This window comes from Pyrgilauda ruficollis, unplaced genomic scaffold (assembly GCF_017590135.1).
Source record: "Pyrgilauda ruficollis isolate IOZ18807 unplaced genomic scaffold, ASM1759013v1 scaffold30, whole genome shotgun sequence".
NCBI classification, from domain to species: Eukaryota; Metazoa; Chordata; class Aves; order Passeriformes; family Passeridae; genus Pyrgilauda; species Pyrgilauda ruficollis.
In genome coordinates, this window is record NW_024524378.1 from 5,457,319 (window position 1) to 5,472,266 (window position 14,948).

Consider the following 14,948-nt stretch of genomic DNA (forward strand, 5'->3'; position numbering starts at 1 on the left):
AATGATGAGCAGAAGTATTCAGATGTGTGGCCGATCTGGGCAGACTTGTGACTGGATAGCATTGTTAATTAACAAAACGCCAAACAACTACCACATAATTATTCTTCTGGCATTAACATACACTGATTTCTGTATTAAATGCAATTATGATCATAAAATCCTGACATTTTAGTAATAATTGCCTTCTGAATCTTTTCTTTGCAGATCTTCTCTGGCTTTGAACAGCCATGCTACTCTGTTGCCAAAAATCAAGTAAAGTGAATGTGTGCTTGAATTTGAAGAAGGCGGTAGCTCTGTACAATGCCTGAAGGTAATTCTTTCTTTGTCAGAAGTTAAAATGTTAGAGACTCCTGATGTATGGCAGATGCTGTCATAAATAGTGTTGATGTTAATAATGTTTCTTCTTTCTATGTTTTAGTTAGGTTTAATGTTATGGTGTGGATGGGTAAATCCTTGATTAAAATTTTGCTTTGTGTGTGTCTTGGACATGTTCTCTCTTAAATATTGCTTTAGCTTGGGTAGTAATGTTCATATGAAAACTAGCTACTATACAAGCCTTTTACTATGCTTAGATGGAAAAGCGTTTCCTTTTTTTTTTTTTTTTTTTTTTTTGTCATGTGGTCTGTGCTTAGAACATTCTATTATTTAATCCTTGTTTCTAATTCTACCTGGATCACAGTCGTGAATACCCTTTGGGAAAAGAAAAGTGTGTGCATGAGGCTGATCAATTCTGAAACATGGTCCAAAGGATTTATTAATAAAGTAAAGAACTTTTACCTTATTCTTGATGTTCAGCAGTTTTTACGTGTCGAATAACTTAGTTTATAGAGTATGTTCTTTTTCTGATTCAAAATGAAGCTGGTGCAACTGAGTACAATAGAGTTCAGGTGCAAGGATAACAAAACTCTCTTCATATCAAATTATTTAACTGGTCCTTTTTTATTTGATGTGCTTCTGTTTCTGAAACCTTTTTGTAAGGATGCATGTTTTAACTAGGTCTGTAGTTAAACTAGGTCTCTTACTAGGCCTGTAGTTAAAACTTGAAGAGCATGAGGATAGCTGCACTCTTGTAAGCGAACTCTTATGACTTTCTGGAATAAATATTCTGATAAAAACTCTCCCCCCTCCTCATATTAATGGCACTTTTGTTATTTTTCTCCATGGTTTGTTAATTTTTCTGTGTGTAGACAAAGCGATAATGCACGTTCAGACTAATTTTTGAGTAATATGGTTTGTTGCGTGGACACTGCATGTGTGTCCTATTAATATTTCAAGGAAAAAGGGACGACTTGTGTAGTAATTTAATCCAAAAAGTCATTTTTATAATGATATAAAAATATTGCTTAGTGGCTGAAACTTACAGCTTAACTTTCTGTAATTCCTTCCACACAAAAATCTCAGGCCATTAGTAACTGTTGTGCTTGTATTTCTGCAGCAGCTTGGTAGTGTGATAAAAATTACTCATAAGCTTCCTAGCTCCTAAGGAAAAGAGAAAAAGGCTCACAAGTGTGAAGTACTTCAGTAATAGAATCTCAAATTAAAGTTCAGTGTTCTGTGAGGCAGGTTAAAGTTTTTCATCTGCCACATAAACTGGAAACACATGCATAGAGTTACTCATCCAGGTTCTTGTAGGGCACAGGACTGAAAATGTGTCTTGACTTTCTTGCTTGAATACTTCATGTTTGCCATCAGTAACAAATAAAGAAGCTACAGATTCAGCTAATGCTGATAATAGGAGAAAATAATTTTTAAAGCTATTACTTATTGTAGAGAAATGCAAAAAGGAATTTTGCCTTTTTTCTTTTTCTGTCCTTTTTTTTTTTTTTTTTTTTTTGCCAATTTTTCAATTTCTGAGGGAAAAAGTATGGGTAGGAATAGCAGTGAGCAGATAGCAGCTGTAAATTAGAGGAGTTATTAGATTGTGCTGCTGTTTGTAAAATCTAAAAAAGATGTCTGGAAATTACTATCTGGGGCTTTAAGAAGGTATTTCATAATAGAGAAAAGCCAGGTAATGATCTGGGATGATGGCTTCTGCAATTGAAAGTCATATTTTCTTTATTTTTTTCTAATTTAGTTTCTTTTATTCTTCTCAGTGTGTATTCTCATGTGTTCTGCTAACTGTCTGTATGTGCAGAGGCTTACCTTGCCTCTGTTTCTGGCTAGAGGAACAACAACTCTGGTTTTGGTAATGAATAAAGAACTGTGGCATGTATTCACACACTCTATATCTGAAAAAGTGTTTTTGAAAACGTGTCTTTTTTTTCATAACTTCTGTGAAACTGACACTTGACATTTTTGTTTCAGTTTCTAAATGATTTTAGCGGTGGAAGTTACAAACTTCAGAGACCTAAAGAAATCATCATGAAGCTATATGTATTTTTGGTCAACACTGGAACTACCCTTACATTTGATACTGAACTTGCTGTACAAAAGTAAGAGAGTAAATTAATTGTGTATTGTTTGTTTTAAATTAAAAAGTGTGTATACTTTTATATATTAAGTATTTGACAGATGAAGATTAGGTTTGGTTTTTTTTATCATTGCCATTTTCCTCTGGATTTTCTGGTATTTGAGTGAATTTTGGTGTTTTTTCCCTTCATGTTTTTTTAATGATTAGCATGTTCGTTGCCTTGCAGGTGATTGTGTGTGTGATTCCATGAAAGAGTAGAGAAGTTACGTACTTTCTGGGATAGTGGCAGAGGCTGACCCGATACTCACTGAGTGTGGTGTTGTGTTTGATGGTTTTTGAAAAATACAGAATTGTCAGAATTACTTCTGATCTTTTGTGCCCTTTTTTGGAATAGTATTTTTATTTGGGATTTCTGTAGAAAAGGCTTATTTTTACTGTCTGGCATCATAGAGGGCGTTCTGCAGGTTGTTCTTTCTCTTGTCAGTACACTCATCCTGAAGAAAATGTGTGCTCTGGAATGTTTTTGGATTCTAAAGAATTGGCATGAAGGTTTTTGTCTCATGGCTAGATGGGTAAAAATTGATTTTGTGCTATGTTGTAAGGCTCCAAACTATTTTACATGATTGTATATGTAAACCATGAATTTCTGAATGCCCAACTGCCTGAAGCATGATCAGTATTAGAGGATCACGGTCAAGTCCCAACAAATTTACTGTTTCTATTTTTTTTTTTCACTGCATGCTAAAAGTATCTTGTAAATGTATAGATGCTTTTTAGAGAGGTGTGTATTGCATCATTTTTCATTGCTCTTATGTGCAAGACACCTTGGGGGTAGCAAGAACCAAGCTCACCTGCTATCTTCATGTAGTTTGTTAATGATGAATGTGTTGCAAGTAATTGGGTAAGAAAGATTTCTTCTGTTTTTTTTTTTTCTAATTCGTTGTTTCCTTTCTCCTGAATTCATATTTGTAATTTTCATGACTGAGAAAAGACTGTCTAGACTGTTTTTGTGTGCTCTTTAAAGCCAACTGACAGGCTATTAATGAGCATGAAATAGTGTTTCAGCTGTTCTGTTTCTGCTGGATCATTTACAGATGTGCCCGCACCCCTGTAAGTTGTCCAATACATTTAGACATTACGTTTCTAAATAATGGTGATTGAGGTGCAGCATCTATGCTGACGTGCCATGCTCTTAATAACTTGCTATTGGGCCCATTTTTTGCTCAGTTGAATGTTCTTTGAAAAAGCTGTCCAGCAACTGAACCACACAAAATCGAAGACTCTTCAGTTGAGCAGTGTAACTGCTTATTCTGTATATCTGCATGTATAGACTTGCATTTTCTAGTAAGACCAACTTTATTGGGTTCTTCACCTGTCTCCTTGTACACGGACAGGCCAAGTTACCTTCCTAAAGCGCAGGGAGGTGATAGGTGAATAGTTACTGTAACACGGCTAGCAAGTACAAGCTTGCACTCCTGAGACCTTTGTAATGAATTTGTGATGTCATGCTGAATCATGGTTGTTTTAAATAACAGATCTTTATGATCATTTTCAAGTAACAGTAACACTTTTGTGCTTCCTGCCAGTAATGTCAAAACTATTCTTGCTTATATTATATTATATTATATTATGCTTATACTATTCAATTCATGCTCTTTTTTAAGCTTTTTTATACCTTTACAGGTGTTGCCACAGTGTGTTATGTTAGCTGGGGTGATTAACTGTATCAGATCAGTGAATTCTTGTTTACTTTGCTGTTTACAAGTGTCTTAATTACAAAGTCTAGAACTGTCTAAAATATGCAGTAATGTTAAAATGTCATCAGCTAGAATTAAAAGTGTGAGGCTGGTGAATTAAAACCAGAAATGTTCTGTTGATATAATGTTTCTGTGTTAAAATCTGTGGTGTTTATATTAATTTGTTGTATTGATTGTTGAATTTCCTGTTATTGTTAAGTGCTTTATGGTACTTCATGTACAGTAAATCAGTCAGAGTTTATTAAGTGGAATTGTGGTTATGTTGTGAATAATGAAGTGTTGATAGTCTTGACTTCCATGGCCTTAGCAAGTCAGCTGTTTGGTCATAAAGTATAAATTCAAGGAACACAATATGACTTTTACAGTTGCTATCCTAAATGCTTGGTGTGACTCAATCCAAAATTTCAGCATGCTAACAGATATTGGAAAAGATATTGCTGGTGACTTATCAGCAATGCAGAGACCGTTTTCTTTTAACTGATAGCATATTAATTGCATTTCCAGAATGCAACACATCACAGCGCTTGAAAAATTTAGAAATATGTCATTGTGCAGAATAAAATATGCTTAGACACAGACAAGTCACCTGTGTCTCTTACAGAAATATGTAAAATTTGAGACCTGAATAATCTGATAACATCAACTTCTCTTCCCATTTGTTTTCAGTGTGGCTGATCTGAAACATGCAATTCAAACAAAGTATAAGATTGCCATTCAACACCAAGTACTGGTTGTCAATGGAGGAGAGTGTATGGCACCAGACAGAAGAGTGTGTAGTTACAGTGCTGGAACAGTAAGTGCATGCTGCATTCTTGGTCTAAACTTTCATTTATAGGGGAAGAAAAAGATTAATTAGTAAGGGATTTGTAATTGTTTCCATAGTTTGCTGTATTTCTTTCATTTGAGAAGCAGGTGTTTATGTATTCAGCTTCTAAGTGTAGATTTTAACTTGTTCTCAAGACATGTTACCCACATGAGGAAATAATTGGTAATTCAACAGGAAGTTGCCTTTACTCAATGCTTGGTTTTGTTTCCTTTTTGAGTGTAGGACACCAACCCAATTTTTTTATTCAACAAAGAAATGATCTTGTGTGAACGTCCACCAGCTATCCCCAAAACCACGTTTTCAGCAGAGAATGAGATGGAATTGAAAGTAGAAGAATCTCTTATGATGCCTGCAGTGTTTCATACAGTAGCATCACGAACACAGCTTGCTGTGGTAAGTAGATTGTTACTGGATTTGCAGACCAAAGGAAAATATGTCAGAGGGAAAGCTTGATGTATGAAATAGTTTCTTCAAAAGGCAGTAAAAATGCTGTATTAGTGATGATGTACTCTTCAGAGCCTTTGTCTCAGAGTTTCAAGGTAAGTTTTGAGAAATGGGCTTGCTTCTTTAGCATGTTCAGAGCTTCTTTCAAAACTAGTGTAAGGCACCTTTTGGATGTTTATGTTTGCAGTATTTACAAAACAAAAGCGATCAGGTTGGTTTGGACCATGCCTTAATGCGCACCCTTATTTTCAGTGTCCTCAGTCTGCCTCAGCCTGAAATGAGAAAAGTAACTTTGGAAGCGATGTTAACTCAAGCAGAAAATTAACACTAATTTTTAAAAGCATCTTGCCAAGCTTCTGTTTTATGCTTGTTTTATGTCTAAACAGCTGGTGAGGAATTAATAAAACTAAGCTTTTCCCCAAAATTCAGGTTGCTTATTATTGAGTTCTGCCTCTTACTTGCATATTGCATATATTTACTTGCAAAGTGGTTACAAGTCCAATTTGATTATTTCTGTGTTGTTTCGGTAGGGAAGTTGCTTGCTGCAACATGGTCAGTAAGATACCAAGTGTGCATGCAGTGAAAACCAGCTGCATGCTCAAGACACTGACACAATGCCTTCAGTACCTGGACTGTTATGTTTTATTGTTACAGATTATGTTTCTGTATTAAAAACTGATCTCATTTTCTTTAGAAATTTTACATTTAAATAGTTTAAGTATTTTTCATGTCTCTAAAGATTATTCCAGTGGTTGGCAGCAGGAGAATAGTTATGTGGAGCACTTCACACAAAATGAATATGTTTTTTGTCTTGGTAATAAAATTTCTTAGTTTCAGTGACGACTTTAATGCAGTTGAGAAGAATATGTAGCACTTGAAGTGGCTGGGGTTTAGTACTATACAGCAGAATTTAGAGAAAAGTGTTAACTGTTGTATATAGAAAAGGGATTTTGGTTTCCCCCTTGGCATTCTGCACTGTCAGGAGGTGGAAGGTTCTCCTGAATAATGTGAAAGAATGTGACCTTGACATATTGTCTGATTTGAGGCAAGGATTGAGTCCAGTAGACTCTTTCTCTCTCCCCCACCTGTTGACAGTTAGAGCTGACTTTTTAAATAGGACCTTGAGTTATTAGGTGTCTGTGAGTCATATGACTGTCATAGGCAAGAGTAGATATCAAGTGTGAGTTTAGCTAAGGAGTAGGAGGTTTTCTGTTGTGCTCTGTGAAGAGTGAGGGTTCTGGTTTTACCAGCTGAAACTGAAAGTGCTTTAAAACCATTCTTTATGAAGTATTAAAAGGAAGTTATAAAAGTGAGCAAGACTGATAGCTTCTAAACACTTAACACTGATTTGATGTGAAGAGGAGGCTGTAGTAATTGCTGCAGTCTTTGTGTTTTGTTGAGGGTAATGGAAGTGAAAGGTGGTGATACTCAGTCTCATGTTTCTCTGTGCCTTGTTGTCTACTCTTAGATTCTTAATTTGGCTTTCAGTTTGGTAAAATTGCTGTACAACAATGAAACATATTTAGTCCCTCTGGAGTAAGCTTTTTTAATCCAAGGTTTTATAAAAAATACTCTTGTTTAGACTTAAAAAGAATTGTTGGTAGTGCCTAATCTTCCCCCTTTGGTTCTGAAGATTGTATTAATACGCAGTGCATGCAAGTTTATTTCAGTGTTGATGCCATTAAATATGTTATTTAGATATTTCTAAAGATTTAAATCACGTATTTATAGTTATTTCCACATTATGGTAGCAGGCCTATAATACTATTAAATTTAGCTACAGACTGGAAACTTTATACAGAGAGAGTGATCATGAGTTGATTTGCAAGGAGAAAATAATCTTTCCATACTTAGTGTCACCTATTACTAGTATTGGAGGACTGGGGGAAGCAGGGGCAGGAATTGTCTTTAAACATGGATCCAAGTAGAATGCAGGTGTTATTTTTAGCTTGCAGACTTATTTTCAGGAAGATTATTATTTGTTCCCCACTTCTGACAGTTCTTCCCTGCTTATAAAATGATTATAGTGATGGTATTTGTTTTCTCATGAAAAACTTGGAAAATTATTTAAAGATTAAATAGGTAATAATAGTCTTAAATCTGATTCACCTTTATATCCACATTTAATTTTATCCAAGATTTTAAATGTTCTAAAGCCACAGGCTCTGTGTTAGGCTGTGAAAATGAATTGAGTACTTCTCTGGGATATCGGGACTGACAAATCTGTCATATGTAATAGAGGATTAGTAAATAGTCTGTTGTGATTTTTAGATGTACCAAGGTGTGAAAACGGCATAAAGAAATATTGCAGTATTGTACTAAAGTAGTTTTTCGTGATGCCTGGTTGAAGAATATTGAGCAGTAATTCAGAAGAAACTGAGGGAGGACTGGGAACGTGGTTAGAGCATTAACCTTCTCCAAGGTTCACCATAAGCCTCTTGCCTGGGAGGAAGAAAGAACATGGGATATTAATCCTTCTCAAAATTGATTAAGATCTGGGGAGAGCTGGGAAGGCTCTGAACCTCTGTGGTTGTGTGATTGATGCACCTAAAGCCACACTGAGAGTACTGTATGGGAGAGTTCCTGCAAAATAATCCAAGCTTTGTCTTTTTATTAATTCTAGAGAAGTGGTAACCTGCTTTACCAGAAAAGCAGAATGGCAGTACTTGATGATGGAGAGGTTTTTGCCTGTTGTAATTATTTAGAGCATTTTAATTAATTAAATTTGATTAATTAATATTTACTACTAATACGAGTGCTATTATATGATAATGTAGTATATAGTAGGAAAATAAAGATTGCATTCTAAATTATTGCTCATGAAAAAGTCCTACCAAGTTCTTGTCAACAAGAACAAGCAGTGATGTGTAATTATTAAAAGAAGGGAAGAATATTTGATAGCTACTTGTTTCTATTTAATCTGGTATCTGCTCTGCCCAGAGACTATAGGATATGATCTTTAAAATCAGACTTGATAGGAAGTTGCAAACTTACAGTAATATATGGCCTCTAATTTTTTTTCCTCTGAGTAAAAGTAGTTCTAGAGTCTCCTTTAGCAAGTATTTATGAATCCATGCATTATGGCCTCTCCATCATTTTTTCTATGTCTGTTATTGAATTAAATTATGCTTTTGCATTCTGCCTTTTTTTTTGTTTAATAATCTGTTGTTACTACTCAGGTATGGAAGTCATATTTTAGTTCATAATGGAGGTCCTGGCATTCTTACGGCCTGTTGCATATATATTTGTAGGATACAAGTGTATGTAAAAGCAGCCATTCCCCCACCCCCCCCCCAATTAACACTAATTTCTTTGAGTTACATAAAAAGTAAAATAAGTTACATTTAAAAAGTTAAAACCTTTTTTTAGATTTCATAACTCCTAACCAAAAATTATTCCTGTGCAGAATGTATCTTGTATTTGGTTTTCCGTGGTATTGTGTTTGTCATACATCCATTTTCTGTTTCTTTCTGTTTTCATGATTCTAGCATCTATTGTGGATTTTCTTAAGTTCCTGTTCACCTCCCATGATCTCATTATGTAGAATTCACAGCATAAAGATTAGGTAGCTTTAAAGAAGCTACATCTGTTTCCTTAACTCATTCCTTTACCATTTAAACTGAAATTCTTGCCACAGGTTTTGTCATTTGCAATATGATGTCTTTGTTCATATGTTTTTTTTAAAAAGCTCAGTTAAGTCAACTCTGTAAGCCTGTTTTCATTTTATGTCTTGGCATTCTGGTTTCTCCTGGGCTAAAAGCTTACATTTGAGATGTCTCTGCCTGAAGGGTTCCAGGCTGTCTTTTTTGCACTAGCCTGGTCTTCAATCTTTCTTGCAGTTGAGCAGTTCTTGCAGTGAGCTGCAGTATGTGGACAATGAGGTGCACACAGTGTTTACAAAAAGTTACGTGCACACCAGCTGAGAAAACAAGCTGTCCTCTACACAGTATGTTGTGCAATAGGCTGTGTTGTGTCAATCTTATGGTCTTTTAATGCCACTACTTAAAATAATTTCTAATAGCTTAGCCTTTAGGAAAGGATTTATTTTTTTTTTTTAGTTGATCTAGCTGAAGTTCCCATGTCATTTGTCTGGGAAGGATATTGAACTTTTTGGGAGTGGGTATGTTTCACACTTCATGGGATGCTGCTGCTATCATGATCAAACTGTCAATTCCTGTCAGTTCTTCTTTGAGAAATGGAAATGAGGATGAGAAACTGTGTGGTCATTTTATTTGGTTGCGTAAAACCATGACTGTAGTCATAGTACATAGTCATAGATCATTCTCGGTTTAGTTTCAAACACTTCAGATATTTAAGCCAAGAAGTATAGTCATACTTCCTGAAAACTGTGGATCTACTATTTAGAGACATGTTCTTTTGTACTAAAAAGTTGCTCTGAGACTCTCTGGAAAGAATTATTTGAAAATAATAATGTTCTTCAAGATCTGTAGTGTTTGAAATAATTGTGTGGCCAAATTTATTTTGGCTAAATTATTCATCTAACAGTCAGACACACTTCTGGCTCCTCCTGAGAAGTCCAGATTTCTCTGTAACTCAGATCAGTCTCAATCTTTTAAAGTAATTGAGCAGCATGAGGTAAACTGGGTTTTAGTTTATCCCAAGGTATAATGAAAGATTTACTCCAAGGTAGATCTTTCTAAATGCTACTCTAGCATTTTTTTTTCCCCTTTGTAACCAAAACTTTAGATCAAGCTTTTAAAAAGTTGATCAGAAGGAAAAAAGTTGTGTGACTTGGAATCAAGCTAGTGGAAGCCAACACTTACCTTATACCATGGTTTGACTCTCTGATGTGGTTATGTCATTTCTGTTTGTTTTTTGATGGGAAGTTCTGTCACTAGACTTCTCCAAACATGCTTATAATATCAGAGAGAACTAGTAAAAGCATTACTGAAGAAAATAAATAATCTGTGATTTAAATAACTTCTATTGTGCTATGCTGGTGAAATAAGTACTTTCTGAGTAGGAAATAAGTCATGAACTGTGTGGACAAATGTCCAAAGGACACAGTCACCAAAAATAACCAGTATTAAAGGAGAATGGAATAAATAGCTGTCTACTGAAAGGACAGAAGTTGCCATGAAATATCAGTCTCCCTCACAGTGAAGTTAGCTGCTCTAATTACAGGTTTTAGCAACTTAAATGTTGAAGTGTATCTTAATTTAGTAGGTTCATGTTATATGAATGTATACATATATATGTATGTATTGGAGATATTGGTCTTAGTTACTAATTTTGGTAAACAAGGTAACAGTTCCTTGTGGAAGCATTTATCTGCTGTTGTAGTGTGTAAGTTTGTGGAATTTTACTTTCAAGGATCATTTTGATTGGTCTGAAGTTGATTTTTATGGTGATTGAAACCTGTAAGGAGTCCCTTTTACAGGGTTTCAGACACATGGCAATAGAGAACTTTGATTTATTTCCTTCTACCACAGGGTTTTAGAGAATGGAAAGAACCCTGCATTTCCTGAGAACTTTTGTTCTTTAGAGGTAAGTCCAAAGACCACTTAGGCCAAACAGGCCTTTGTCAGATTTTGCTCATTCAGATGAGCAGAATTATGGCAGTAGGATGCAGAGACAGTCTTGAAATGAATCCTAAATACTTCACCAGTTAATTTCTGCTTTAAATAAAACATACTTTATTGCTTCTACTGATTTTTGATTGAAACCTAGAAAACAATTCATTATAAGAAGATTCTTCATCAGAAGAATTACCTAAATTTAAGTTGCGATTCTCAAGGGAAATAATTCAGCTACACACTCTGTTACAACACCCAGCCAAAGATTAAATGCATTCTGGTGGCCCTGTGGATTTCTTGAAAAATTGGATGGTGAAGATGTCATTATTTACTATTCAACGTAACAGCACGTGGGGATTAGTCAGGGTCTTGGTACTCATGTTCTGGCAGTGCTGCTCTTTTAGGCCCTCATTCCAGTGGTGCAGTGAGGCAGTTGGTGTTCTAGGTATGCTGCTGTACCTCTGTAGGATGAATGTAGCCCTACAAGGCAACTGAAGTTAACTTTTGTGCTCTGTGAACCATTGGGTGTCTGCCAGTAAGACTTGAGTGTGTCTGTGAATAGTCAATGACAAAAGCAAGCCTGTTGTTAGGCAGGCTTCCTTTTCTGTGCTGGAGCTGGCAACCTTACTGAGAAACATTAAAACATATGTTGGATTGCAGGCCTTTACTTCTGTGCTTGATATAATTCAGGTTTTAGACTTCATTTAGCAGAGAGCTGCTTAATTCTTTCTTGTATAGAGCCATACAGTTATATAAAACAAATTGATGTAGTTCCTTCTAAAGTAGCTTGAGATCTCTCACAAAAATGTTGTCTATGGAAGTAGACAGCATGTAGGAAGAACAAGCCACATCGCCTGAAGGTTTATTTCAGAAGTGATGGCAAGATAAGAAAGATACATTTGTGTAGCTTTTAATTAAATAACTTTAAAGAAAATAGTTAAAGTTAAGTTACATACATACTCCAAATGATGCAAAACAAATTCTCTGTTGTGTTTTTTTGCTGTGTGCTTTCACATTTTGAAAGCAGGATGACTAAAACAATACAAATGAAATATTGGTTTAATGTAGTGTTCTTCTTGTATGCACTAGTATCTGCTTAGTATCGTAGAAGTCTGAAACAGTTTTGGCATGTGCACAAATAGTTCCTCCGTGTAGTTTGACCTTCATTAGAACCGTCTGTTTGAAACCTCCTGTATTCAGAGTAATATTTTTTACTATTTAATGTAATGAGCTTATTTTATGATATGGCTGAAGAAACCAGCATCAAAAGCACTGCTGTGTGTCTGTGGACTCTAGTTGCATGCCATGCTGACATAATTCTACTGTTTGCCTCCTACCACCTAGACAGAATTTCTTTGGCACATGTGAAAATAACTTTGAGAGGATGTTAATATAGGATGCTGTTGTAATACCTTGCATATGTGCCCTGAAACATGTCTATTCATTTGTACAATCTGATTTGTAGTCTATTAGCATATGGATAAGTTACTTGAAAGAGACTTAGCTAATGAATTTTGGTCTCAGAGTTAGCTCAGGAAAAAAAATATTTTGCCTCTGAGAGACATAGTATGTTTCAATGCTTATGACTGAGATTACTTATGAGCAATATTAATGATGGCTTTCATAAGGGGATTTTTATTTTAATGTCTGCATCTCCTGTGTATACATTAAGAAGCTGCAGCTCGTCTGACAATGAATACCTGGTTGCATACTGAGATGACCTGGGGGTATTTTTATATAATAGTTCCTTTGAGCGTGTATCTGTTTATATAAGAGATTCTGACACTTAGTAGAATGTCCTTCTGTTACAAAGTTTCTGAAAAATTAACAAATAATAATTTGCTACTCTGGGAAATACTGTTCACCCTTGCTTTTCTAGGAGCCAGACTGCTGGGATAGGAGCTCCTGTTATAGTTAAATTTGAGTAAATTGCCACAGGTTAGACTCTTAGATAGAGAGTGTCAGCACTGGTTTTCAGTTGTGTAAGAAGTGATCTCAATTGGGAGGATGTTTTTATTTCTACTTGTAATTTCTGTTTTCCTTCTGGGAAAACAAGCTTGTTAAAATGAACATCTTAAATTAGCAACACTTAGGTTCTGAAATGAGTGTCAAAAATGACATATAATAAAGCTTCATAGGGCAGTTCTAGCTTGTAACTTTTGACTTCTGTTGTGAACACAATAAATGGATCTAGCTGAAAAAGCAAACATTGCCCACTAGTTAAGAGTATGTCTCAGGGTGGAAAGTTGGGTTAAGCCTAGTGCATACTTTAACGTGTTAAACACATGAGCTGTACTGTGCTAAGATATGTCTCAGGGTGGAAAGTTGGGTTATATGAAGCCTAGTGCATACTTTAACGTGTTAAACACATGAGCTGTACTGTGCTAAGTGAGCTTGTCCAAAGGAAAATAGAACTGGCAAAAACCTCTACTCAGGGCATTTAACGAAACAGCTGGGTCCGGTCTTGACTGTGTCTGGTTGATAATCATCTGGAGAAGCTGCATAAAAATACTATGATTAGATTTGATTTTGTAGGTGGCTTATGTTGTTTTAAACTGTTTGAAACAAATGTGTGTTTTTGTATATTCTCTTACTTCTGGAATTATGGCTTGTAGTGGTTTGGAGTGGTATGGCTCCTCATTTGGTGGAAGGTTGACTTTGAGAGAGAATAATTTTTGTGAGCTGAAAGTAAATTGTTTGTGTACATTTCCAGGATGTTTGTTAGAATGCAGCAGAGACATTCCGTTACCTTTTCAGTTTCATATTCTTGGTATACTTTTTTTGTATATCTTAGGGTAAAACAGCCTGTTCTTTTGGTTCTTAATATGATAACTGAGGAAGCAGTAATTCTGCTTTTTTTTTATATGCGGTGCAATTTGCCTTTGAATAACTTGTATACAAAGTCAATTTAAGACAGTAAAAAAAGTTCAAATGTTCAAGTCAATATTGCATTAGTCGGTTTATGTACATTTAAATTGTACAGCCAAACTGGGGATAGTCTGAAGAAAATGACTTGCAGATTTCAGCAATGTCTGGATACCATTCCATTTGTGTTATTGGTTGATTTTTGACTTAGGAAGCAAGAGTTCCTGGAGCAATTAAAATAACCATTCTCTTCAAACTGGAAGTCATCATTCTCGCATGCACAGGAGGCTGCCAAAGTTCAGAAAACAAAAAAAGAAATACCACCTTTACTACAAAGTGATAGGAATTTGTATTAACAACCTAGGATTTTGTTGCAGTTGCTGATATAACTGTATAGAATATTCATCGTTTATCTGCTGATAGCTTAGCTATCAGTGAATATTGAAGGACAGTAGAATTTTGTCATGCTGCTTGAAACAAGACTTGGACTTCTGAAACAGGGAGGATGATCATAACTTTCAGTATGAATTGTGAAATGTTTGTTAAAAATGCCTTGCAGTTTTGTGGTTTATTTCAGAATTTAAGTGTTGTTGGTCCCTAAATTTTTTTGAGTGTGCATATATGCTGCTAACCATGTGTTCAGCAGCAAATGCATTCTGAAATACACGGATCTGTTAGGTTTTTAACGCTGCTTTCTCACTGTATTTTGTATAACTTGTTTTTCCATGCATGATTTTCTCACATGTATGATGGCACAGGGGAGTTGTGTTTCAGTCCTGGTTTAACAGCATGCTCAATCTGCAAAAAGTGGAAAGACCTTTTTCTTATAGGTTAGATAGATACTAAAACCTGAAGTACAGGTGTGCACAGGAAAGTATTTTCCAAGGAGTCTGTAGCTGGTAATGTTTTGAGCTGAAGGATTGATTGTATGCCTTTTTGTTACTTTTTGATGTTCTGATAGGCTCTTTGAGGGGAACAGGCTTTTTCTTATATTACTAAACTTAAAATAGTTTCTCTTCCTACTAGTTGAAACTTTGGAATTGATTATAATGGGCACTGCTGTTAGTACATGATTATTAAGATCTGGTAATTGCCATATGTAGACCTCT

At 35.4% G+C, this 14,948-nt stretch overlaps 1 protein-coding gene across 1 annotated transcript in view; it reads left to right on the forward strand.

The window, feature by feature from the left end:
- Nucleotides 1–14,948, forward strand: part of RB1CC1 (RB1 inducible coiled-coil 1) — a 64,838-nt gene that overhangs the window by 12,289 nt on the left and 37,601 nt on the right. Inside the window, exons 2-5 of the mRNA XM_041473645.1 lie at nucleotides 205–310; nucleotides 2,305–2,432; nucleotides 4,834–4,960; nucleotides 5,216–5,386. Coding sequence (XP_041329579.1) covers nucleotides 2,362–2,432; nucleotides 4,834–4,960; nucleotides 5,216–5,386 — 369 coding nt within the window. The 5' untranslated portion in view covers nucleotides 205–310; nucleotides 2,305–2,361. The remainder of the gene's footprint in view (nucleotides 1–204; nucleotides 311–2,304; nucleotides 2,433–4,833; nucleotides 4,961–5,215; nucleotides 5,387–14,948) is intronic.